The following is a 27940-nucleotide window of genomic DNA, read 5'->3' as shown; positions in this document are numbered from 1 at the left end:
TGGGGGTGAGACCTGAGCACTGGGATTTTTAAAAGCTCCCCAGGTTTCTGTACACAAGTTTGAGAACCACTGCTCCAGTTTACCGTTTTGATAGCATTTATCACCAATTTTTACACAAACACATATACACACACCATGACAGCAAGGACTTTGTTATATTTTGTTCACAACAGTAGGCTCATAGGAGGTAACCAATAAATACTTGGTGAGCAAATGGCCTTTCTAGTCTAGCCTTTGGCTGCTCCTCCTTTCTCCACCCTTGCTGATATGGCCTATACTTCAGTAACAAAGAATTACTCATGGTGCCTGAAATTCACCATGTTCCTTCTGCTGCCATGTCTTTCTAAATCTAATAAAATCCTACTTTTCCTTGCTTTCCCAACCCTCTCTACCTCCAGGCTGAGCCTGATACCATATCCTGCAGGCTTAGAGAATACTTCATATACCTTTCTGATACTGTGTATCATAGTGCATCTTACATACATAGACATCTGTCTTTAGACCAGCTCTGTCCCTAGAACTTTACCCATGGTGACAGAAATGTTCCTTAACTTCACAGACCAATACAGCAGCCACCAGCCACATGTGGGTAATACGTATTTGAAAGGTGGCCAGTGTGACTGAGAAACTAAATTTTTAATTGTATTTCATTTTAATTAATGTAAATAGCCAATATGGTTACCACACTGGTAACCACAGCTCTAGACTGTGATGTACTTTAGTTAATGTTTCATTTCTATAACCCAGAATACAGGAATCATCAACAGTGATAGAGTGGTAGATGGAGGGATGGATGGATGGAAGAAAGTTGGCTCTGAAGATTATAATACCCATACGTTTACAATTTCTGGCTTGACATACGGTAGGAGCAAAGGACATACTCTGAAACACAAACAAGGCTCAGCCAATGAGAACAAAGAATTGGAGAACTTATCCAGTATTCTACTCTTCTACCCAACTTACAATCTACACAGTGCAGGGGAGTGTGACCTAACACCTTATTGAGTTGTACCTTTCAGAAGCTTGGGGACAGCCCCCCCACTGAGGACGGGTTGAATTTACCAAGCTGGCTCTGTGCTTTAGGAGTTAAAAGTACCCCAGGCTACTCAAACACAATTCAGATAATAAGAATTCAAGTTTTTCCACCTGAACAAAACAAGTATGACACACCCAAGCACCTTAATAATAAAAGTCCAAACTTCTAGAGAAACCTGTGCATAAGGCATTATTCAAAGCACCTTGTCTGTTAACTCATTTAACCTTACAACAATCCTGTGAGTTCAGTAATACTATAATTTCTATATACTATAATACTATAATAATGAGAGCAACAGAGAGGTTAGGTGACTTGTCCAAGGTTAACCCAGGCAGCCTGGCTCCAGAGTCTGAGCTCTTAATCTTTCACCTTTAAAGAAGGGAATCTTTTTGGCAGAACCAAGACAGCCACCGAGGATGTTTATAAAGGCCAAAAGCTAAAGCAACCCCAAGCAAAAACCGGCCAATGGTTCCAGTTATCATTCACTGAGAGACCACTAGTTCAAAACAACTGAGAAGTCTTACAGATTAAGAGAAGTAGATACTTCCAGTTCATGTCATATCTTGCAAATCAGTGGAAGTACTTAACAAATGTACCCTAGGGGGCGCCTGGGTGGCTCAGTGGGCTAAAGCCTCTGCCTTCGGCTCAGGTCATGACCCCAGAGTCCTGGGATCGAGCCCCGCATCCCCGCATCGGGCTCTCTGCTCAGCAGGGAGCCTGCTTCCTCCTCTCTCTCTACCTGCTTCTCTGCCTACTTGTGATCTCTGTCTGTCAAATAAATAAAATCTTTCAAAAAAAACAAAAACAAAAACAAAAAAATAAATGTACCCTAGGATAATGCCAACAGGAAGATAGAAAAGTGAGTAAAGCCTTGCTTTCCATAAGTGAAATAGCAGTAATAGAACCAGTAAAATAAACACTAACACTTTTTCTAAATCCACAAACTGCCTGGTTAATAGCGAAAGAGTTCTTCAAGAGTCAAAGAGTATATGTACATTCACACACCATCATCAAGGACTGTGTATAATCCAGAAAAAATACCTGAAAACATACCCTCCTGCCTACCCACCTACCACAATACAGGAAAACCCCTGAATCTCTCAGGAAAGGGAGGAGCAAGAACTAATCTAAGAACCCAAAGGAGAACAAAGCTTCAGTTTAAGAAAGATGTGGTCACAAAGAAGGTTTCACAAACCACTATGCTGTGGGTACCAAAAAGCAAATAATCAGCATACAGAGAGCTCTGGCAACCTCATGCAAACTTCAGATTTAAGCAGGGCACCAAATAAGGGAAGAATTCTGATGCATCAACTCCTAGGAAAAGTGTTTCAAGTTAAAAATGGTTATTCAGGTTTGGATGCAAACTTCTGTATCTGTTCTTTATCAACAGAGACACCTCTACCTCACTGGCAGCTGGCAGCAAAAAGAGAAGAAAACTGTGAGAATAAAAATGGGTTACACACAGACAACATGACCTGGTACAGCGTGGCGTTTACCTGGACACCAAAGACAAGACTATAAACACACCAGCGCAGAACTTATGGGATTCCACATCCCAGCTGACTCCAAGTGTCTCCAGAAGCTAGTGGGCCATGATGTCACACACTCCCCAGCCCCCCACAGAGCCAGACAGAGCCAGATAGTTCAACATCAAGGCCAAAAACCACAGCACTTTTGGTGAGAGACTCAGTTTTGCTGTGACTGAAGGCAAGGCCTACTTCCATTTAGTTTTTTGTCAGTCGTGTCTTTTCTGTACTTGTTCCCAGACCCAAAATACCTAGTTCAAAAGACAGGGCAAACACCTTTAAATCTCTCATCTTTGATCCAATTCTCCTTTCTTCTCTCAACAATGAAAAATCAATCTTAGGCATACCAAAGAGTATTAGCAAGGGAAAACATGAACATTAACTTCTTCCTAATTTATTTACAATGCTCTATCCCCGTCACTGTAACTATTAAACATATAGGGAAAATTGGAGTTCAGAGTTAAAAAGGAAGAACAAAAGTAACATGAGTCAAAACCCAATTAAACTCTGCTGGTTTCACAAGAATGCTTATAGTTTGTGACAACTTATCAAACTGTATGGTTTTGATATGTATGCTTTTCTGTACATATATTATTTTTTAATAAAAGGGTTTTTTTTTTAAATTACCACAATCTTTTCTGCCATTCCACCAAAAGCCTTTATTCCATAGCCAATAATCCTTTGGGACTCCATCTAAGTGCAGAAAGCTACATTAATGTCAAATGCCAGATCTGTTGATGGGGTAGACTATAGCCCTATTTTACAGATGTAGAAACAAGGAAAGAGATTAAGAAATGTGTCCATGGAAATTAAAAAAAACAATTTAGGAATGCATTCCAGAAGATGTTAAGTCCTAGTCTCCATCAGCCACAAGGGACAGCTTATTGGAAACACTAAGGGCATCTATTAGTGCCTTATTCAACCTCTTGATATGTGCCATGTTGAAGTATTTTAAAAAGTCATACTCTTTTACAGATATGTCCAGAAGTCCAAAGGAAAATCTGCCAAAAAAAATTCCTCAGTGAGAATGTCAACTGACTTACACAGTTTGCTTTACAAATTAGGACCCAGTATCTCAGAGATCTGTGGCATAAGTCAGCTCAGAATCTTATTAGACAGAGTAAAGTTTTAGCATCCTCACCAGAAACATCCCAGAAAAACATAAATCCACTGAGGGTATCATCCCAGCTCCTCCTTCCCATGTGCTTCAGTAGCTGCAGTCCTACTGTGCGTGTGCAGGGCAAGAAGAGGACTTATTGCCAATGGTTACAACACAAAGCATAACTTACTCCTAAGCCAAACTGCCCTTGGCTCAGAAAGCTTCCCAGAATGATGGAAGGCATGACTTTAGGATGACTCAACTTTTGCTAATGCATAAAATAAAGCAGAGAAGAACTATCTGAAGGATCTACATCTAAGCTTGGGCCAAATCAAAAGCCCAAAGTATCTACTTTGTGATGAATCTTCAGCTTCAGCTGACTGATTAAACAGCATCAATTTGGACATCTGTACCATGGCCTAAGATATTCTAATTACAGACTCTTGGCTAGGAATCCTAGGAGCAACCACTTGTAGTTTCTAACCACACCGTATTTTTATCTATGTTATTCCTTCTGCCAGAAAAGCTGGCTACTTCCATCTACCTAAAGAACCTCTTTCATCCTTCAAAAGTAAGGACAGATCACCTTTCTAGGTAGTTTTCCCAGTTCATCATGAATTAATTCTTTCTCCTCTGTATTATCTCTATACATATAGTGTACATATTTCTACTATCGCATCTGTAACACTTTACTTCAAGTATTTACTTACATATCCGCTTTTCCCACTAGACTGTATCTTTGAGAGAAAAGATCAATATCATTCACCTTTTTGTGTGCAGTGCCTAGAACACATAAAGGTACTCACTATATTTACGGAAAGGACCTCAATGGGGACAGGGAAAACCTTGATCCCCTCAGAGAGGACCAGCTGACCTAAGAGGTTTTACAACTGAATAAGCAAGAGAAAAAGAGTAAAATGTCCATAGAAAACTGTTATTTCAGGCGTACCTGGGTGGCTCGGTGGGTTAAAGCCTCTGCCTTCAGCTCAGATCATGATCCCAGAGTCCTGGGATCAAGCCCCGCATCGGGCTCTCTGTTCAGTGGGGAGCCTGCTTCCCCCTCCCTCTCTCTGCCCACCTCTCTGCCTACTTGTGATCTCTGCCAAATAAATAAATAAAATCTTAAAAAAAAAAGCTGTTATTTCAGGCAGCGTATGAAGATATATACTATACTACAGCATAGAATAAATTGAAAATAAGAAAGAGGAACAAAAGAGAAAAAATCAGAGGTCACTAGTAGTAAGGTCATGACACAAACTACATGTCAGAAAGTCCTTCACATTTATTAAAGGAAGTTACAAGTTTGACACTAACCTCTGGGACAATTAAGATAGAAATACTCTTTTTTTTTTTTTTTAAAGATTTTATTTATTGATTTGACAGAGAGATCACAAGTAGGCAGAGAGGCAGGCAGAGAGAGAGGAAGGGAAGCAGGCTCCCCGCTGAGCAGAGAACCTGATGCTGGGCTCAATCCCAGGACCCTGGAATCATGACCTGAGCCGAAGGCAGAGGCTTTAACCCACTGAGCCACCCAGGCGCCCCAAAACAAAAATATTCTTAAAAACAAACTCATAAATGTGCATGAAGTTAAATTAAACAAGAAAACCCATACGGAACGACTATCTCTGATACTAAATGCAGAAATTTCTCCCATGGGTTTCCAGAAAGAAGATACCACGTGATACAAAATAGCAATGATTCCCTAGACCTCTTTATTATTATTTGTTTCAATACAGGCCAATGACCTTACACCAAAGTACAATTCGGTCAAAGCAATACTACTGGAGACCAATACGTTACCCATGTATACAGTTCTCTGACGGTTCTAGGCATAAATGACACGGAAAGAACAACAGTAGGAGATGCCTAGTGATTTCCATAACAGATGCTCAATAAAGTTCTTGATCAGTGGACAGATGGAAGACAGACAACTGGAAAGACCACTGAAGCTCTCAAAAATAAAAATGTGTGGTAAATACATTTTATAAAGACTCAAGCATCAGAAAGAGTCTCCATAGTATTTTAAAGTTCTTCTGGTCTAATGTCTATACTGTAACACTTGGAAAAATAAAACTGAGCAGTAACTCCAATATTAAATATTTATGAGTAAAGTGAAAGGCTTCCGGGGGGGGGAAACCTGGAGTTTCCCCCGAAGCCTAACAAATAGTCTGCCGATTGGGAGAAGATCGCCAGCCAAGAAAACAACTTTTTCATATTCTCTATGTAAGCCCAAACATTACATCCAAGACAGTGAAAACAGAGTAGACAGATGAAATTCTGGAACCTTTACGAGCAGAGAGGGATTACAGAATGATAGGACTGCAGATACACCTCCCCAAGAGTATGGTCAGAAATAAAAAACGATATAGGAAATTGGTGAGAAAGGCAACAGGGGGTAAACGAAAAGGTCAGTGGAATCTCTTGCCCCACACAACAGGCAGTATGTTACTATATAAAGTGAGCTGCTCCCACAGTAACATCAAATCACCACTCTCTTCCTTCCTAAAGCAGCTGCAGAGTGACAAGGATTCCGTGTAAGGGTCTCATTCTTCTTTGGGAGGCTCTTCACAGACTAGGAGCTGGACCCTACGGGACGATTTATAGTACACCCTCACATACATTCCAGCTGGCTAGAACTCAGCAGCTGATTGCTCCCTTGTCTAACTTGGTAAGAAGCCAAAGGAGGACTTTTCTCAGTCAACTCTCCCAGGCTGGAAAATTCTCCAACCCCAGAGTTCTGGCTTAAGTCTGGATATCAGGTTATTCACAAGATGCCAAAACTACGTCCTTATATCAGCTTTGAACAAGTCTCTCAAGTATACCATACAGATTCCCACAGATCTCAGATCATCTGGACATTAAGGTCAAAAATGGCCACTCTTCTTCTTACATAGAGAGGAATATGCTTTACAAAGCACATGCAACATCAAAACAAAGTTTTCATAAATTAAACATCAATCTCAACAAATTCTTTAAGGGGGAACATGCAACATCATTAAATGGCCTCCTTAAAACCTTTTTATTCTACCCTACTGAGCACCCTCCATTTTCCATGAGTTGCTCACATTCTCTCTCACTATGGTCCTTATGCCACAAAGAGCCAAATCCCAAATCTGTTCCTCTGACTGAGAAGAAATGAGAGAAGAAACCTTAACGAGGTGTTTTTGATTCTCATCAAGTATCGGTGATTCTCAACCGAACAGCAGCACTCCTTCCAGGGAGTGCTTAGAAATGCATAGGGGCCACTACTGGTATCCAGCGGGCATGCTAAACATCCTGCAGTGACAGTTCCACAAAATGAGGAACTGTGCCCCCGAGAAGGCAGTAACAGCCTTATTAACAATGTCCTAAGTGAAGGACTGCCACTGTAGTAACTGCCTTCACCCTTCCCATTCTAGAGCAGAGGTGGGCAAACTCTTTCTGTAAAGGGTCGGACAGTAAATTGCTTAGGCCTTGCGGGCCACATACATCTCTGTCATATGTTCTTCCTTTTAAACAAGTCCTCATGTAAGTATGTTACAAACCACTCTTAGCTGGCAGGTCTTTGGCAGTCTTTTATCTACCCCTGTTCTAGACCATTACCTGACTCATGATAGTCTGTTCACACTGAGAGATGCTGATTAAAATAAAATGTGATGAAGTGTGCAATAAACAACTTTAATAATGTTTTTATGTTTTAATTTTAATGAACGTAATAAGAGCTTCAGAATTTAGCCTCAGAACCTAAAAACTGGGGTATTACTTACTTCTAATTAATTAAATAATTCTCTCCTGTCCTCTCCTCCTCCCCTGGGCATTTTCGTTTCAGGTTTTCACCCAAATGTTCCTTTTCAAACACGTTTCTCGAAGAGTACGGGTACTGCCTTTCCCCCTCTTCTCAGGACGTGTTACTTCCTATTCACTATGTATGCCACTCAGAAAGTCTCTCTAAAATTACTACTGTTAACATTTTCTAAAATGTCTAAACCAAACCAACGCCTGGAAATTCTGACTGGTATCTGGGTCCTGACTTTCCGGATGGTAACTAAAGGTCACGTGGGGTGGAAAGTGGCCTGTGGGTAACACAGAATACACACATGCACGCGAACAGGATATGTTGGTAATCCGGTTTCCTGAGACCTGGTGAGTTGTGAGAGTTCTCATCAACACTGTTGGGGAGGATGAAAAACCTTAAGCTCGGAAATACTGGATTTTAACACAGTATCCATTCTTAGAATTAGAATTTCAGGCTAGAGAAGAAGGCGCAGGTACACCTCTTTCCCCCCAAATTTTACTTGTCTAAAAAGGTGAACAACACACACACACAAAATAAATGAAGTTAGTATCTGACAAGGTCTCTTCACAATGTGGAAGCTGGTGCTTGCAGCATGGCTTAATGTCACGTCTCAAGCCCAAGAAGATGAAGAGTGTGGTTTTGGTGTTTAACCAGCCTCAACTGCACCCTGGCACTCTGTTTCTTCCCCCAGAGAACTTTGCTCTGCTAGAGGAAAGAAACCAACCTCACATCTTGAAACGAAACGGCTAGGATAAAAATAAAGCCCTGAAGTGGTTTGGTGACCGAGGTCATATGGGGCGTTAAGGGTTTGTAGGTAGGGCCCAAGTACTTTGAGAAACTTCCACTCACTGCCAACCACAAAGAGACAAAGAAAGACATCAGCCCGAGAGTCCAGCAACAATCCAGGCAAGCAGCCCCAGTCCTTGCCTGTTAGGGGCTCTTTCTCACAGAACACATTATCAATATATGAAAAGCCCAGTCCTGGTTCTACCTTTGAAGCCATCTCACCAAGTTCTGTTTCTTAAGGCCTAAAAAAAAGAGAGCCAACCTGTAGCCTCTTCCTACAGAAAGAGGCTTTACGAACTCCTGTCATCCTAGGTTGCCAAGTATCAGGTCACAGAATACTTTCAAATAGTTTTCAGGGTGGAGGAGTATGACATAAAGCACATCCTATAAACTACTTCACAAAAGTAAAGGGCTTAATAAATGACATGATGTTCATGTAATTCACACAGCAACCCTGCAAAATTGTATGGTACCCAGCCTACAGATAGGTTATCTTTACAAGGCCAAGAAATTAAGCTAACTTTCTCTGCTTTGATAATGATGGGGCAATGAAATAATCGAGTTACCACAGATACAAACATTTACCGATTAGCACATAAACTCAACTCTTCCCTCGCTATAAGTCAGATCAATGCTTATGCCATCCAGAGAAAATCAGGCCAAGAGTTTTGAGCTGTACCTAATGGCACTAACTCTGAAAAGTGCCAATCTAAAGGTTTACAATACCACACTGGGACCTAAAACTCACTTCAAGATTCACCTTGCCTAAGAAAGCAGGCCTTCTAAAACCATGCTCTGAGCTCTAGTTGTGCTCCCAGGGCAGTGGGGGTGAGGGGAGGGTGGAGGTATTAGATGTGTACCACCCACACATCACAGCTTTCTTTCAAGCACAGTGGTGGCAGTGGTGGCGGCAGCAGCAAGCAGCGGCAGCTCAGGTGCACAAACGAAGCAAGGGGCACCGAAAAACAAGACAAGTGGTCTGAAGAAAATGCCACCTGCAAAACACACTTGAAAAATAAAAAAGCCTGCAAACAAATCTAACAGGTTGAGTATGTGAAAGCTCTGTGCTACAGGCTGCCTGACCTGGGTTTCTCACAGTGAAGCTGTGCTCCTTTGTTGGCCAATGTTTACTTTGCTGGACTCTTGATTAAATGCAAGAAAAAATACACTTGTGTACTACCCAGCCTCACAGAGCCATGCCTTCAGTCAGAAAGAAAAATCATTATTCTCAACTTTTAATAGCGCCCTCTAAGGAAAAAAAAAAAAAAAAAACCCACCATGGAAACATGGGACACATGAAATTTAGGCAGGGGCAGCATGCAAAGTTTCAGACAGAAACTATGATTTCCAAGCCTAGAGAAACAAGGTTCTCACGCTACCAGAGATTTCAGGTAACAACTAAAAAGCCTGGGGTTAGAGAAAACTACAAAAGATAAGAAAAGTTTCTTTTTTTAAATGTTTTCTTACTATTTTTATTTGCGTTTTTTTAAGACTTTGAGAGAGAGTGAGCAACCACACAAGCAGGGGAAGAGGCAGAGGGAGAGGTAGAAGTAGGCTCCCCAAGAGAGCCCAAGGCAGGACTCGATCCCAGAACTCTGGGATCATGCCCCGAGCCAAAGGCGGATGCTTAATTGACTGAGCCACCCAGGTGCCCAAGAAAAACTTCCTTTTTTAAAAAACATTTTATTTATTTATTCATGAGAGACACATGGGGTGGGGGGGTGGGGCCAAAGGCATAGGGAGAAGCAGGCTCCCGGTGAAGCAGGGAGCCAATACGAGACTCAACCCCAGGACCCCGGGATCATGACCTGAGCCGAAGGCAGATGCCTAACCAACTGAGCCACCCAGGTGTGCAAAGAGTTTATTTCCAGTCAACTGGTTTGGTGGGTGGCATTCAGACTTTTCTAGATCACAGCCTGACGCTTTTTAGTTCACACACTTAGGCAGAGTAACTTCTCATTTTTCACCAAGTTCGGCTGCAACAGGATGTTGAGGAAAGAAGCTGTCCCAGAGCTGTGTGTGTAGGCCTCCATTCCCAGAGGTACTAATTTCATCAGGAAGCAGAAGCGATACCTTCAGATTCCTTAGGCTCACTATTAGACTGCGGACAAAGAGGGAACCAGCCTGGTAGCAGGACGTACTGCTAACTAGTTTCTGGATCAGCACCAATGACAATACCACGTGAAGCCAAGCAAAACGCTTATGCCCCCCCCCCAAGAAAAAAAAGAAAAAGAAAAACCAAAACACTTATGGTCCAATGATTAAGACATTTCCAAACCGTGACCAAAATGAGGACTGATTGGAGGGACTTGCCAATCCTAAACGATCTCAGAGAAACAACTTAAAAGCCTAGATTGCAATAACCCATTTTGGCAGCACTTTAAAAGCATTGATCACAAAATCAAATACCTACAGAGACAAGGTAGGCGATGAAAGTGAGCAGTATGCAAGTACAGGAGTGGGGGAAAGGGGTAAACTGGAGAACACAAGCCTGATTAAAAGGGGGTAGCTGCTACTTGGCTCTGGCAAACTGTTGCCAGATCTTGATTTTTTTCATAAATTAGCTGGCAACTGATTAAACCTTAAAAACAAAACAAGCAAAAATCTACTATTTGGGGCACCTGAATCATCTGATTAGTCTTAGCATCACTAAAAGTGAGACAATCAGACACCTGCTAATGCAGGGCAAAATGAGGCACACAGCACCACCTACGAAGTACTCTTGCCAAAAAGGCTGAACCCGAATCTAAAAAAGTTTCCAGAGCTAACTCTCATTTACAGGAATATGAGGGACAGAAGGAAAGGTTAAATGATACCACAAGGCAAACAAAGACAAATCCAGAATGTGGGAATTCTACAGGACAACTAACCAGCTTAAAAACCTTATGATGTGAAGAACGTTTTTAAATGGGAAGGCAGAACTGTTCTTGACTAAAAGAAACTTAGAAGAAAAAACAATCCAATATAACGTGTAGGTCTTCATTTGAACAGACCAACTCTAAGACCTCATTTGTAAAATAATGTGGGAATTGAAGTTATGGATCAGATACCAAATGATGCCACGGACAGACATGGCAATGGCACTGTGGTATTTAAGAAAAAGTCCATTATTTTTTAAAAGGTGTGTATAGAAGTGAAATGTGTAGGGTTGCAATGATGCATTATCTAGGATTTCCTTTAAAATACTTCAACCAGGGGTGCCTGGGTGGCTCAGTGGGTTAAAGCCTCTGCCTTCGGCTCAGGTCATGGTCCCAGGGTCCTGGGATCGAGCCCCGCGTCGGGCTCCCGACGGGGGCTCCCTTGGCGGGGAGCCTGCTTCCCTTCCTCTCTCTCTGCCTGCTTCTCTGCCTACTTGTGATCTCTGTCAAATAGATAAATGAAATCTTTAAAAAAAAATTTTTTTTAATTAAAAATAAAATACTTCAACCAGGGGCACCTGGGTGGCTCAGTGGGTTAGAGCCACTTTTTTTTTTTAAAGAAGTTTCTCTTTACACAGGAGAGGAAAGACATTACAGCATCATTCTGTGTACTCGGATAAACAGCAAGATATGGTACCTATGCTGACTTTAGAAATTAGAGTACTACTTTTCCAATCAAGTTCTGAGTTGATAATTAGGCATGGATTTTTTTCTTCTGATTTTCCAGGTTAATGGGCATTAGACATTTCCAATACTAAGTGCTGTGACCTATATAAACACGCAGGAAAAACATACCCTAAGATGTTAATGGTAGTTATTGATAGATGGTAAAAACACATTGTTTATCTGCATTTTCATACTTTTTAAGGATGTGTTGGCTTTGTAAAATTTTTTAAAAGATTTATTTATGGGGTGCCTGGGTGGCTCAGTGGGTTAAGCCTCTGCCTTCAGATCAGGTCATGATCTCAGGGTCCTGGAATCGAGCCCCGCATCAGGTTCTCTGATCAGCAGGGAGCCTGCTTCCCCCTCTCTCTCTGCCTGCCTTTCTGCCTACTTGTGATCTCTCTGTGCCAAATAAATAAATAAAGTCTAAAAAAAAAAGATTTATTTATTTTTGTGGGGTCAGGGAGCAAAGGGAGAGGGAGAGAGAATCCCGACCAGACCCTATGCTGAGCACAGAGTCCCACACGGGGCTCGATCTCACAACCCTAAGATCAGGACCTGGGCTGAAACCAAGAGTCGGAACTTTAACCCTACCTAGGCAACCCAGCTTTGTAAATTTTTAAAGGCAATAAAAATATCAAAATGAAAAGAAAAGAAGATTTGCCCTACTTAACTGAACCCATTGGCAAATTCCTCCAACAACAAAGACACAAAGAAACACTAGTATCTTCTGCATATTTAAGTTTGGAATGCCTAAAGCACCATTTAAAAGAATAGCCCTCAAATTTTAATCAACAAATTGTGGGGCAAAAAATTCAGCAATTTCCACCCTACCTAATTTAATGAATGAAACGGCACTGCTTTTGTTGAATTAACAATGCAGACACGAGAAGTAAACAACGAGAAATTCCAGAAACAACTGCTTCCAGAATCCCGAAGTACATTATTTGGGCCCAGCCCACTGACCACTACCCAAACATACTACAGCACCAAACTAGAAAGTGTTTCTGCAGAAGGCTCAGTCTCTCTCCCACTCCAACTTTCTCATATGATCCCCCAAATTACCATAGATTTAGACACCCTGCAACCCCTCTGCTGTGTCACACCTCCTCTGTCTTTTGCCCATGCTGTTCCTTCTACTTGGAACACTCTCTTCTCACTTGGCCTAGTTAACTTCCAGGAAGCCTTCCAAAGTCATTCTCCTTTTCCTCACTACAACCCATACTTCCACCAGGACTAAACCAAGTGTTCTTCTCTGTGCTTCCATGGTACTCAATGCATATCTCCCTCACGCCACTTACCACAATATATTTGGTCATCATTATTTGTGGATTTTGTTTCTGTGAATTCAGCTACTTGCTAAAACTCATTAATAACACCAAAATCAGGGGCGCCTGGGTGGCTCAGTCGTTAAGCGAGCGTCTGCCTTTGGCTTAGGTCATGATCCCAGGGTCCTGAGATCAAGCCCCACATCGGGCTCCCTGCTTGGTGGGAAGCCTGCTTTTCCCTCTCCTGCTCCTCTCTCACTGTGTCTCTGTCAAATAAATAAATAAATAAAATCTTTAAAAAAAAAAACACCAAAATCAATACCCATGGTGCTTTTGCAGTCATTCATGGGCATACCCAAAATGGCAGAAAATTCAAGTTGCCTGATACACATGTTCCCAGCTGAGGTTCAGCAAGATGACTTTTTTTTTTTTTTTTAAGATTTTATTTATTTATTTGAAAGAGAAAGCGAGAGAGCACAAGCAGGCAGAGCAGCAGTGGGAGAGGGAGAAGCAGGCTCCCCACTGAGCAGAGAACCCGATGTGGGGCTGGATCCCAGGACTCTGGGATCATGACCCGAGCTGAAGGCAGACACCCAACGACTGAGCCACCCAGGCGCCCGACTCTCTGACTTCTTGTCCAAGTTCTCGTACTTTAAGCAAGTGCCCTTTTCATGGTCTATTTAGAGCCATGTTTTTCATGCTTTTTGTTGGTGATTTCACTGTTTAAAATGGCCTCCAAGGCTGTGATGTGCCTTACAGAGAAAATGTGTGACTGGCACAAGTTATTGTGGAGTCAGTCACGAGTTCAATGTTAATGAATCAATAATATATATTAAATAAAGTGACTATAAACAGAAACCTACATAAAACAAGGTTATGGGGCACCTCAGTGTCTCAGTCGGTTGAGCATCCAATTCTTGATTTTGGCTCGGGTCATGATTTCAGGGTTGTGAGATCTAGCCTCACTGAGCTCCACGATGAGCACAGAACCTGCTTAGGATTCTCTGTGCCTCAGCCCTTGCCTCTTCTCCCCACTCTCTCTCTCTAAAAACCAAACAAACAAACGAAAAAGGTATGTACTGACTACTTGATGAAATTCTTATAACCAGAGGCTCACAGAAATCTAAGCCTGTATTTCCCTTAGAAGCAATGGTTCAGGGGCGCCTGAGTGGCTCAGTTCTGTTAAACATCTGCCTTCGGCTCAAGTCATGATCCCAAGGTTCTGGGATAGAGCCCTGTATTAGGCTCCTTGCTCGGCAGGAAGCCTGCTTCTCCCTCTGCCTCTGCCTGCTGCTCTGCCTACTTGTGCCCTCTCTCTCTCAACCTGTTAAATAAATAAATAATCTTTTAAAAAAAAAGGAAGAAGCAGTGGTTCAGTATTCACTAATTCAGTGTCTGTGGTGACTTTCTAGGATATAACTACCACAAAAGACAATAACCAACTGTATACCCAAACATTCTGTTTTTGTGGCCATTACTTCCACCAGATCAGAGTCTGGCAAACCAGGTCCACAGGCCAGAGGCGGGCTGCCTGCCGCCGGTATTTGTAAATAAAGTTTTACTGGAACCCAGCCGTGCTCATTCATTTATGCACTGTCCACGGCTATTTTAGCACCCCAAAAGCTGGGCAAGTAGCTGTAACAGAGACCATATGGCCTGCAAAGCCTCAGATATTGACTACCTGGCCTTTTTCAGAAAAAGCTTCCTGACCCATGCACTAGACTCTAAGCTCTTTGAGGTAATAATAATGACCTATTCATCGTTACAACCCTAGCACAAAGCTGGCACAAAAGGACAGGTTAGACTTTAGTCTGGTTAAGCACGGGACCCAGAAGCAGCCCTCTACTCTAAAAACTCAAGATAAGGGCGCCTGGGTGGCTCAGTGGGTTAAAGCCTCTGCCTTCGGCTCGGGTCATGATCCCAGGGTCCTGGAATTGAGCCCTGCATCAGGCTCCCTGCTCAGCAGGGAGCCTGCTTCCTTCTCTCTCTCTCTCTCTCTGTCTGCCTCTCTGCCTACTTGTGATCTTTGCCTGTCAAATAAATAAACAAAATATTAAAAAAAAAAACCTCAAGATAAACTGCAGTAAGTTCTGGGTGTAAACAAGTCATGAAAAAAAAATACAATCAAAAGAAATAAAATAGGGGTGCCTGGGGGGCTCAGTGGGTTGAGCCTCTGCCTTCGGCTCATGATCTCAGGGTTCTGGGATCGAGTCCCACATCAGGCTCTCTGCTCGGTGGGGAGCCTACTTACCCCCCACCCCCGCCTGCTGCTCTGCCTACTTGTGATCTCTCTGTCAAATAAATAAGTAAAATCTTAAAAAAAAAAAGAAAGAAAGAAAGAAAGAAAAAGAAAAAGAAATAAAATAAATATTGGTATGGTTTAAAAACCACTGGGTGGGTGCAATAAGAGAGATTCAAATAAGGAAAGGCTGAACAATAGGTTATTAGGACCTACTGAGGTATGGTCCAGTCTGAACCCCAAAACACATTGAGAAGGGTGAGGGAGAAGAAAGCTTTGTCAAGAGGTTGGCCAAATACACAATGACATTTCATTACCTAAAGACATTTTCCACACATAGCACCAAACAATAACCACAGTCGGTTTGGGAGAATGCTGGGAAATGGTAAATGAAATCATGCCAACACATGAGAACTCACTAAGGTTTCAGAGACAAACATCTATCAATGGCTCCTATTCTCATTTGTTCATTCTTCCCCAGTAGACAAATTCGAGTTATAGTCTTTTCAAGATATGAACAGAGCAGTTTCCTCAGAGACTCTGGCCTCTCAGTGTGAAAACTGTTTCTGATGCTATAATCTCCTTAATTAATTCACTACCTGCAAAAACTCATTTACTAAGCAGCAACCCTTTTCTGATCTCCAATGGGAGCTGCAGTATAGCAGAAGACACATCCACTAAATAAAGAATGTTTGCAACCTTGGTGACATTGAATTTGAGTAGCCTAGCTGGCAGGGGTAGAGTTTAAATATGAATCTCAATTAGTTTAAAAGGATGCCACTTACAGTTGAGGTTGGCAGTCCCTCCCCAGTTAGCGTGTTCAACCCAAACCACATCTCAAGGCTGAAAACCAACAACCCACAAGCTAACCTCCTGTAGCCATTCAGAGAGAGATCCAAAGCCTGTGCCTGGTAGAGAGAAAACAAACTAGTTGGGACTCTACTATCATTAATAACAACCACCTGAAGCCAAACTTTCTGCTTCTTATTCATGGATGTGAATTTTAGTAGTTTGTGCTAGAAACTCTCTAAGAATTGCTAAGGAAGCAATTCCTAGTAAGGCTAATCACCCAAAAAAGACAACTAAAATGAAGAAGCATGCACAGAAAATACATAAATTACACAGATAAGGTAAACAAATGACCTATACCTGCATAACGAAATATCATTCAGTCATACTAAGAACATACCAAAAAAAGATATTCTTAGGTGGAAATACAGTCAGTTCTGCTATAATCCTTGTTTTGAAAATATCCATTTGTTCCACTGTGATAAATACATTGGGGAACAATTTGAGCATAGCACAAATTTTGCATCTCCTTATATGTGACTTTGTTCATAAGAAACACTGAGTGAGCACAGAAAATAGCACTCAGCTGAACCGAACTATAGAGAAATAGAAAATATACACACTCTCCAGATATCTACCAGCTACCACAGTTCACCACGTGAACTCGTTCTAGGCCATGCCAATCCACATCTGGTCTTCCATCCAATTTCAAATAACTCTCCTTCCACCACTTCACAATTAACACTAAAGCTGCAATCCTTTTGAAGTCCGCTTCTAGAGTTCTTTTCTTTTCCAAAATAGTATTTATACATTTCTTAACCAATAGACATGTATAAAATTGTGTAACTGTCTTATTAGGTTCATATCTTTTTTTTTTTTTTTTAATAAGTCACTGAGGATGTTTTTCAGTGTCGTGCCCCTAACCACATCTTGTCCATGAGCTCTGTGGCTTTTCTTCTGTGAGATTTTACACAGCACAGTGATTTTTAGGACTGTGTGTGTTATAACATTATAACAGGACTGTATGTCCAATTCGTAAGTTAAAAAAGCAAACTACAGGGGCACCTGGGGCGATGATGATCAGGCTGAAAATATAAAAACAGCTTCACAAATAGTTTAAAAAAGAAACGACCATTTTACTCTGTATATGTCTTTAATTATTTGAAATTTCTACCAAAAATACATCCATATATTATTAATATGATTGAAAATAATTAGTAAAAATTAACAGATCTAATGCCAGCCCATGTGCTGAAAATGCCTTCTCTGAGATGCAAACAAGAATAAAAACACAGACTTAGGGATGCCTGAGTGGCTCAGTTGGTTAAGCGTCTGCCTTCGGCTCAGGTCATGATCCCAGGGTCCTGGAATCCAGCCCTGCATTGGGCTCCCTGCTCAGCGAGGAGCCTACTTCTCCCTCTGCCCCTCTGCTCCCCTACCCTACTTGTGCTCACTCACTCTCTCTCTCCCTAATAAATAAAATCTTTAAAGAAAAAAAAAAAGAATAAAAACACAGACTCATAAACACATTCCTTAAAAATCAATGAAATACCTAATGGAAGAGAGAGATCTATGGGATATTAGTTATAACCTTAACTCTTACGAAGAATACTCCCCAACCTTGAGGTAAAGGTCAAAGAAAGCCACAAAATGCTTTCTCAAATTGTTGTTACTTGCATTTTATTTATTTACTTAGAAGATTCATTTATTTGAGAGAGAAAGATGGGAGGGCACAGAGAGAGGAGCAGAGGGAAAGAATCAGACTCCCTGCTGATCATGAAGCCAGGTATGGGCCCTGAGATCGTGACCTGAGCCAAAACCAAGAGTCCATGCTCAATGGACTGAGACACCCAGGCACCCCTGTTGCTTTCATTTTAGAGACAGACAGTGGAGCTAACACAATAGAACAATTTCTCTCTTACTCAAACAGGCTTCCCATTTGGGGCTGCAATATCCGAACTAGAAGAGGACAGCAGCGAGAGAGTCTACCAGAGCTGCAGCTCCTCTGAAGCAGCCCACGCAAACCGTGGCACATGGCAAACTGGAAGTTTCATTTATAAGTAATGACTACTTTCCAAGTCATGCAGAAAACAGCTAAAGACTAAGAAGGCTAAAGGAAAATAAGTGGAAATTTTATTTTGTTTAAAGATTTTATTTATTTATTTTAGAGAGAGGGTCAGGAGAAGAGCACAGAGAGAGGGACAAGCAGACTCCGTGGTGAGCACAGAGCCTGATGCAGGGCTTGATCCCACAACCCCAAGATCATGACCTAAGCCGAAACCAAGAGTTGGGCAATCAACTGAATGAGCCACCTAGGTACCCCAGAGAACTGGAAATTTTAAATTAAACCCCAAAGAAGTACTCCTAACCCACCAACCTTTGATTCATTCTTGGTTGCAGACAATCATGTCTCCAACTTCAAAAAGAAAAAAGAAAACATCAAAAAGGCCCTCCCTCATCTTCCTCCCACAACACTCTCAAACTATCCTGACCCCCTATTACCTGTTCCTCCTTTCCCTCAAATACAAGAAAGAGGGATCTCTCCCCCTCATTCAGGCTAATTCCTGCACTTGTGCTCCAGATTTCTCTCCCTTCCAATCCTCTGCAAGGACCTCTCCCTGCCATCCATCTCCTTTCTCCCTTAGATTGTCAATTTACTTATCACTTTTTTTCTCAAGTGACTGAAACAACCCTCATGACTTCAATTCCATCCATAAGAGGCTGCCTTCAAATATCTTCATCTCTAACCCAGGATGCTCTCCCCAGCTTCAGATATGATAGCCTTTAAATCTCTCTTCAATGTCCTATAAAAATTTCAAAATGTCTAAAACTAAACTCTTCATTTTCTCCTAAAACCAATTCTACCTCTATTCCTTATCTCAAGGAATAGACCAGCCTTCACCCAGTTTCCAACCCAGAAATACCTAGGTAGATGTTACTTTTGACTTCCTCTTGTCCTTCAGCTCCCCCTGTCCAATCAAGTCCTTTGGATTCTACCTCATTAATATGCCTCATATTTGTTCCCTTCTCCTCATCTCCAGACCCATTTCCTGGTTCAGGTCCTCTCCACATCATACTCGGATTATTGCAGCACCCCTCCTTCTCTTGTTATTTCCAGTCTTACCCTTCTCCAAATTTTTCACAAAGCAGCCGGAGCTATATTTTAAAATGTGTTATCTGACAAGTTACGTCCTTATTTAAAGCATTCAATAGGAAAAAAAAAAATAAAGCATTCAATAGTTTCCTACTACCTTCAGGATAAAGGTCAAATTATTTACTATATAACCCTTCAAGATGTGGTCCCACCTCATCCCACCATCCACTCCACTAAGAATTTTACTCTCAAGGCACAATGCCGTTTTCCTACTATGCTCTCTCTCCGACTAGCTTCACAGAATCCCAACAGAATCTTTAGGTATCATACTGGTGACTCCAAACACAAAGCAGCAAAAAATTCTCCTCCTATACTAAGTAGATCTTCCTTCAGAAAAACAAGTTTTACTAAATTCGGTAGTGCCACATAGTGGTGAGAGACGGAAGCACATAATAAAGATGAAGTGTATGTAGCTGGAGAGAGGACGGCAGAAAGCCTGACGTGATTTACCTTCCCTGGGATTCATGGGAAATGTCTGTGCGGCGCCTCCCAGTTGCATGTACTGGGGCATCCACTTTTACTTAGTCTTGCTCATTATATCACTCTCAGGAACTTACATCACTTGGGCTCAGGCTTCCCAGCCCATTCTCCTGCTCAGAATCCTTCCCAGATTCAGTGCCCTGGGAGGACCGGGGATGTGATGGATGGATCCAGATCTCTAAGCGAGTGGTGTCATCTCCAACATGCCGGAAAGTAGACTTCTTTCCTTTCCGCCACTGGTCAGGGCTCAGTTCCAATTCCTCATGTTGCTTTTTTTCCATCTGTTCTGCCTGTACGATATACAAACACATAAGCTCAGACTCTCCTGGGATTCAGCTAATAAAAAGAGGCACTCACCTCATCTGAGTTTGTTGCCCAGGGGCTATAAAAAGTAAAGACTTTGCTATAGTCCCTAAGTAGTAAAGTATTATCTGCTTTGTCTCACAGACGTTATTAATTCCATAATCTAGATGCACACCCTAGGGCCCTGGAGAAGTCTCCTGAAGATGAGTTTGGTTCTGCATAGGGGCTGACTGACTCCATCAGCACAGCCCAATGGGACCCCTTGAGGACATTATAAGGCATTCCCCTGAGGACACAGAAGCACTAAGAGAAACATGTTCTTTTAGGAAGGAATGAGTCTGCCTGCATCCCCACTCACCTTTCGTTTGGTCTCCTCAAACAAGCTCATGAGACTCTCCTTGGCAGTCAGGATAGGGTTGCTGGCAGCTAAACTGCGCATATAGTAATAGACAGCATCAAGCTTCCTCCTCTGCAAAAAGAGGCCAGAGACATCAAGTCAACCAATCCTTTTCCTGACTCCAGCCGGAGTCAGCTGACCTAGAAAACCTTACTATCTCTCCCAGGCTGTAAGGAATTCCAATAAGAACATCAGAATGCTATCCATGGGAGGAACCACGGCGATTATGTCAGGGATCTCTCCTGGCACAGGACTCTGTCTTACATGCAGAGGTACTCTAAGAGCCAAGCACTCACAAGAGGGAAAAAGAATAAAGAGCCTCATCAAATATAAAAACCAATTACATTTTTTTTTTAGAGAAAGAAAATGTTCAACTCACTAGTTGCTAGCTAAAAACATTATAATAACAATGGCAACATCACTGACACTGATTTAAGCATAGTGAGACAAGTGACTATCACTTCATAGATTTTACCTCTAAACCTAAGAACATCGCCCCACAGGCATTATTAGTCCCATTTTAAAGATGAGGAAATGCGTGCCCAGGCAGATTGTTGTCCAACAACATAACTTGTCCAACAAGGCCTCCAAGCCAAATCCTGGGTATGCCGGTATATGAACCTATGTCTGTCTGGCTCCTGAGTTCAGGTTTGTACTATACCACACTGACTCTGCAGAGAAAGGGAAATATAAAACTATTATCCAATGAATTCAGCAAATAAATACTTCAAGTCTGTTTTACAACCAATTAATAAGGAAAAGAAGTAAAAGAAAGGGAAAAGTTCAGAAAGGAGGAAAAAAACACTGAAACAAAGGGGGAAAGAATGTCAAAAAGACATTTTCTCCAACTTCATATATATTTTTCCCTTTTTTTGTCTCAAAATGCATTTAAAACACTAACTTCTTTCTCACCCCAGTAACTCATTCTTCAAAACTTGCATCTTAAAAAAAAACAACAACAAAAAACCTTGCGGGGCGCCTGGGTGGCTCAGTGGGTTAAAGCCTCTGCTTTCAGCTCAGGTCATGATCTCAGGGTCCTGGGATCGAGCCCCACATCGGGTTCTCCACTCAGCAGGGAGCCTGCTTCCCCCCCTCTCTCTCTGCCTGCCTCTCTGCCTACTTGTGATCTGTCTGTCAAATAAGTAAATAAAATCTTTAAAAAATAAATAAATAAAAATTTAAAAAAAACTCACATCTTCTATTCAGCTAGCATGGTTAAAGGTACACATTCTAAGGTCAACTGCCTGAGTTCAAATTAGGTCCTGCCATTTATTGGGTAGATATTTATTAGAAGATATTTACATACCTATGGCTCCTAAAATGAGTAAGATTCATACTTACTGTATGACTGATATACTATTACAGTCAGTTAAATGGGGGCTATTTTTTTGTTTCTTATTTTTTAAGGTTTTATTTTTAAGTAATCTCTACTACACCCAATGTGCGGCTCAAACTCACAACCCCGAGATTAATAGTCACATGCTCTACTAACTGAGCCAGACAGGCAACCCTAATGGGGGCTATTTTTAATATTATCCCAATCTGTACTGATCGCAGCCTATACCACTCACTGGATTTTAGATTGTGTTTCGTCCATTCTACAATGATTTTTTCATATTCTAACATTTCTGAAATCAAAACAGAACTTACAATCAATATCTACCATTATGTCTATTTCTAATTCACATATTCTTTTTTAGTGGTCCAGAAAATAATGGCACATCTAATCAATTACATCACATTTCATGCAGTCTAATTTGTATCACTGTCTACACACCTCACTTGTGTTCTCAACACGTTTTTCAAAACAGAAACCATACCACATATTCATCAATCATAGCACCTAGCAAAGCACCATGCACAGTTTCTCACCGAATTCTTGAAATTCACTGAATGACTGATTGGAGGAGACAGAAAATCGAGATAGTGATGTTAAAAGACAACTAGGATAAAAGGGAAACAAAAAAAGAGGGACAGAGGAGAAGAGCTTGAAAGGACCACTAATTTAGGTCAGAGGTCTGTGAAAGAAAAATATACCAGTTTAATCAGAATGGCAAAAAGCCACTGAAGGAATCAATGAAGTTGTAAGACATTATGATCAATGCTCAAAAATCTGTTATATTTCTATATATCAGTAATAAACAATCTTTAAAAAAATTAAGAAAATAATTCTATTTACAATAGCCTCAAAAAGAATAACATACTTAGGAATAAGTTTAACCAAGGAAGTGTAAAACTTATACACTGAAAATTATAAAGCACGTCTGAAAGAAATTAAAGAAGACCTAAATAAATCAAAAACATCTGTGTAAATACTCCCCACAGCAACTACACAGTCAATGTAATTCCTATGAAAATCCCAATGACTCTTTTTGCAAAAATGAAAAAGCTGATCTTAAAATCCATACTGAATTACAAGAAACCCCAAACAGCCAAACTCATCTTGAAAAAGAAGAACAAAGGTGGAAAACTCATATATCCTGATTTCAAAATTTACCACAAAGCTATAGTAATTAAAACAATGTGGTGCTGGGATAAGGATAGACATACAGATCCATGCAAGAGAACTGAGAGTCCAGAAATAGACCCAAGCACCAACTGATTTTCAACAAGGATCCCAAGACTATTCAATGGGGAAAGAACCACCTCTTCAACAAATGGCACTAGAAGAACTGGATATCCACATGCAAAAGAATGAAGGTGGACCCCTATTTTACACCATATACAAAAATAAATGAAAAATGAATCAAAGATCTCGGGGCGCCTGGGTGGCTCAGTGGGTTAAAGCCTCTGCCTTCGGCTCAGGTCATGATCCCAGGGTCCTGGGATCGAGCCCCACATCGGGCTCTCTGCTCAGCAGGGAGCCTGCTTCCCTTCCTCTCTCTCTGCCTGCCTCTCTGCCTACTTGTGATTTCTGTCTGTCAAATAAATAAATAAAATCTTTTAAAAAAAAATGAATCAAAGATCTAAATATAAAAACTATAAAAACTCGGGGTGCCTGGGTGGCTCAGTGGGTTAAACCTCTGCCTTTGGCTCAGGTCATGATCTCAGAGTCCTAGGATCAAGCCCCACATCGGGCTCTCTGCTCAGCAGGGAGCCTGCTTCCCCCTCTCTCTCTCTGCCTGCCTCTCTGCCTACTTGTGGTCTCTCTCTCTCTGTCAAATAAATAAATAAAATCTTTATTTAAAAAAAACAAAACTATAAAAACTCTTAGAAGAGGGGCACCTGGGTAGCTAAGTCACTTAAATGTCCAATTCTTGGTTTCTGCTCAGGTCATGATCTCATGGGTCATGAGATCAAGCCTTGCATCAGGCTCTGTGCTCAGCGGGGAGTTGGCTTAAAGATTCGCTCCCTCTTGAGGCACCTGGGTGGCTCAGTCGATTAGGGGCTGCCTTCGGCTCAGGTCATGATCCCAGGGTCCTGGGATCGAGCCCTGCATCGGGCTCTCTGCTCAGCGGAGAGCTGAGCGGAGACTCTCCACTGAGCAGAGAGCCCGCTTCTCCTTCTCCCTCTGCCTGCCACACTGCCTACCTGTGCTCTCTACCTCTCTGTCAAATAAATAAATAAAATCCTTAAAAAAAAAAGATTCTCTCCCTTGGCCCCTCCCCCAATACATGCATGCATGCACCCTCTAATAAATAAATAAATAATTTTTTAAAGATTTTATTTATTTATTTGTCAGACAGAGAGAATGCGAGCACAAGCAGGGGGAGCTGCTGCAGGCAGACGGAGAAGCAGGCTCCCTGCTGAGCAAGGAGCCCGATGTGGGACTCGATCCCAGGACCCTGGCACTCAAGCCAAAGGCAGATGCTTAACCAATGAACCACCCAGGCGTCCTGAAAGCAGGATCTTAAAGAGATTTTTGTACACTCACATTCATGGCAGCATTATTCATAATGGCACTGAGAGACAAAGTGATAAACAAAATATGGTATATATGGGGCGCCTGGGCAGCTCAGTGGATTGAGCCTTTCCCTTCAGCTCAGGTCCTGATCTCAGGGTCCTGGGATCAAGGCCCGAATCTCTCTGCTCAGCAGGGAGCCTGCTTCCCCCTCCCACCTGCCTCTCTGCCTACTCATGATCTCTGTCAAATAAATAAATTAAATCTTTAAAAAAATATATATGGTATATACACACAACTGAGTGCTATTCAGCCTTAAAGAGAAAATTCTGACACAAGCTGCAACATGGATGGACCTTGAGGATATAATGCTAAGTGAAATAAGCCAGTCACAAAAGACAAATACTGTATGATTCCACTTATATTAAGTACCTAAAGTAGACAAATTCAGAGACAGAAAGTAGAAGGGTGGTTGTCAGTGGCTGAAGGGAGGGGAAAATGGGGAGTTGCTTAATTAATGGGTATAAAATTTTAGTTTTGCAAGATGAAGAGAGTTCTGGAGATTAGTTACACAACAATGTGAATGTAAAATGGGTAAGATGGCAAATTTCATCTTATGTATATTTTACAATTAATTTTTTTTTTACTTTTTTTAACTTAAGAAAAATGGGCAAAGGATTTAAATAGATGTTTCTCCAAATGGCCTGCAAGTGCAGCTCAACATCATTAGTTGTTAAGGAAATGCAAATCAAAACCACCATGAGGGGGCACCTGGGTGGCTCAGTGGGTTAAAGCCTCTGCCTTCAGCTCGGGTCATGGTCTCAGGGTCCTGGGATCAAGCCCCACATTGGGCTCTCTGCTCAGCGGGGAGCCTGCTTCCCCTTCTCTCTCTGCCTGCCTCTCTGCCTACTTGTGACCTCTCTCTGTCAAAATAAATTTTTAAAAAAAATAAAAAAAAAAACCCACCATGAGATACTACTTCAAAGTCAATAGATTTATAGGTAACAACAAAATGATTCTAAAGTTTATATGGAAAGGCAAAAGATCCAGAATAGCCTACACAATACTGACAAAGAAGAACATGGTCGGAAGACTGAACTACCCAACTACATGACTTACCATAAAGCTACTGTAAACAAGAAAATGTGGTACTGGCCAAAGAGACAAACAGATCAGTGGAATGGAATAGAGAGCCCAGAAATAAACCCACACAAACACAGCTAGCTGATCTTTGACAAAGGAGGAAAGGCAATTCAATGGAGAAAGGATAATCTTTTCAACAAATGTTGTTGAAACAACTGGACATTCACGTGCAAAACAAGGAATCAATGCCACAGACCTCACATCTTTCATAACAATTAACTAAAAATGGATCACATACCTAAATGTAAAATGTAAAACTATACAACTCCTAGAAGGTAACACAGGAGAAAATCTAGATAACTGTGGGTTTGGTGAGGAGTTCTTAGGTATCACACTAAAAGCAAAATCCACAAAAGAAAAAGTTGGTAAGTTGAATTTCATTAAAATTAAAAACTTCTGTTCTGTGCTAAATAAATTAAAAGATAAGCCACATACAGAGAAAATATTCACAAAATACATATCTAATAAAGGACTAGTATTCAAAATATACTCTTAAAACTCAATAATAAAAAAACAATACAATTTAAAAATGGACAAAAGATCAAAACAGACACCTCACCAAAGAAGATAAACAAATGGCAAATAAGCATATGAAAGGATACTCCAGGTCATACCTCATTAGGGAAATGCAAGTTAAAATGAGATAAGACTACACATCTATTACAAAATAACCAAAATCCAGACTACTGACAACACTAAATGCTGATGAGGATGCAAAGCAACAGGAACTCTCATCCACAGCCTGCAGGAATGCAAAATGGCACAGCCACTTCTGAAGACAGTTTGGCAATTTCTTTCCTTTTTTTTTTTTTATAAAGATTTTATTTATTTATTTGACAGAAAGAGATCAGAAGTAGGCATAGAGGCAGGCAGAAAGAGAGAGGGAGAAGCAAGCTCCCTGCCGAGACCGATGCGGGGCTCGGTCCTAGGACCCTGAGATCATGACCTGAGCAGAAGGCAGAGGCTTAACCCACTGAGCCACCCAGGCGCCCCTGGACATTTCTTTCAAAACTACATACACTCTTACCATACAATCTGGCAATCACACTCCTTGGTATTTATCTAAATAAGATGAAAACTTATGTCCATACAAAGACCTGCATGCAAACGTTTACAGCATTTGTATTCATAACTGCCAAAACCTGTAAACAACCCAGATGTCCTTCAATAAGAAAACAGATAAACAAACTGCGGTACATCCATACAATGAAATATTACTCAACAATAAAAAGAAAAGAGCTGTCAAATAACAAAAATAACCCTAAATGCATATTACTAAGTGAAACAAGTGGATTTGAAAAGGCTACATACTGTATGGTTCCAACCATATGACATTCAGGAAAAGGCAAAACGAAAGAGAGCAAAAATTAAGATTGCTAAAGGTTCAGAGAAGTGAGGAGGGATGAACAGGTTGAGCACAGGGTATTTTTAGGACAGTAAAACTACTCTGTATGATACTATAATGATGAATACATGTCATTACAGATTTGTTCAAATCCATAGACTGTACAATAAAAGTGAACCGTAATGTAAACTAGGAACTTTAGTTAGTGATAATGTATTGATACTAGCTCATCAATAATAAACAACGTATGGGGCGCTTGGGTGGCTCAGTCATTAAGTGTCTGCCTTCGGCTCCAGTCATGATTTCAGGGTCCTGGGATCGAGTCCCGCATCAGCCTCCCTACTCGGTGGGAAGCCTGCTTCTCCTTTCTCCCACTCCCCCAACTTGTGTCCCCTCTCTCACTGTGTCTCTCTCTGTCAAATAAATAAATAAAATCTTTTTTAAGAAATGCATTAACTAATGCAAGATGTTAATGACAGGGAAAATTGACGGGGAGAAGAGTTGAGGAAGTATATGGAAATCTCTGTACTTTCTGCTTAATTTTTCTGCAAACCTAAAACTCACGAAGGAAGGAAGGAAGCAAGCAAGCAAGCAAGAAAGGAAGGAAGGAGAGAGAGAGAGAGGGAAGGAGGGAGGATGGGAGGGAAAGAGAAAACACTAAAGGAAAAAAAATGTCCCCAAGTGGGGAGGAAAAACCCACAGTGCAGTATCACTTTATACTTACTAGGATGGTCATACTCAAAGAAATGAAAATGTTGGTAAGAACAGGGAGGAACTGGAACCCTTGTACATTGCTGGTGGGAATGTAAAATGATGCAACCTCTATGAAAAAGTTTGGTGATCCCTTAAAAAGTTAAACATAGTGGGCAGCTGGTGGCTCTGTTAGTTAAGCATCCGATCTTGATTTTAGCTCAGGTCATGATCCCATGGTTGTGAGATCGAGCCCCACATTGGGCTCCATGCTCAACAGGGAGTCTGCTTCTCTCCCTCTCTCTCTTTGCTTCTGCTCATCCCCCCACCAGCACGCACAGTCTCTCTCTAAAATAAATGCATAAGTCTTAAAAAAAAAAAGCTAAACATGGAATTACCATACAACTCAGCAATTCCACTGATACAGACTCAGAAGAACTGAAGACAGATATTCAAATACCTGTACTTCACAAAGCACTATTCACAAT

General features: G+C 41.3%; 1 protein-coding gene across 1 annotated transcript in view; it reads right to left on the bottom strand.

Moving 5' to 3' along the window:
• The window catches only part of SMG6 (SMG6 nonsense mediated mRNA decay factor), a 236751-nt gene that overhangs the window by 198923 nt on the left and 9888 nt on the right, over positions 1-27940 (bottom strand). Inside the window, exons 7-8 of the mRNA XM_080827352.1 lie at positions 20395-20505; positions 19811-20023 (exon numbers count right to left, since the gene is read on the bottom strand). Of these exons, the coding sequence (XP_080683478.1) occupies positions 19811-20023; positions 20395-20505 (324 nt within the window). The remainder of the gene's footprint in view (positions 1-19810; positions 20024-20394; positions 20506-27940) is intronic.

This window comes from Martes martes (assembly GCF_963455335.1).
Source record: "Martes martes genome assembly, chromosome: 16".
NCBI classification, from domain to species: domain Eukaryota; kingdom Metazoa; phylum Chordata; class Mammalia; order Carnivora; family Mustelidae; genus Martes; species Martes martes.
The sequence above is the reverse complement of the archived record's forward strand: the minus strand, read 5'-3'. Positions and strand labels throughout refer to the sequence as shown.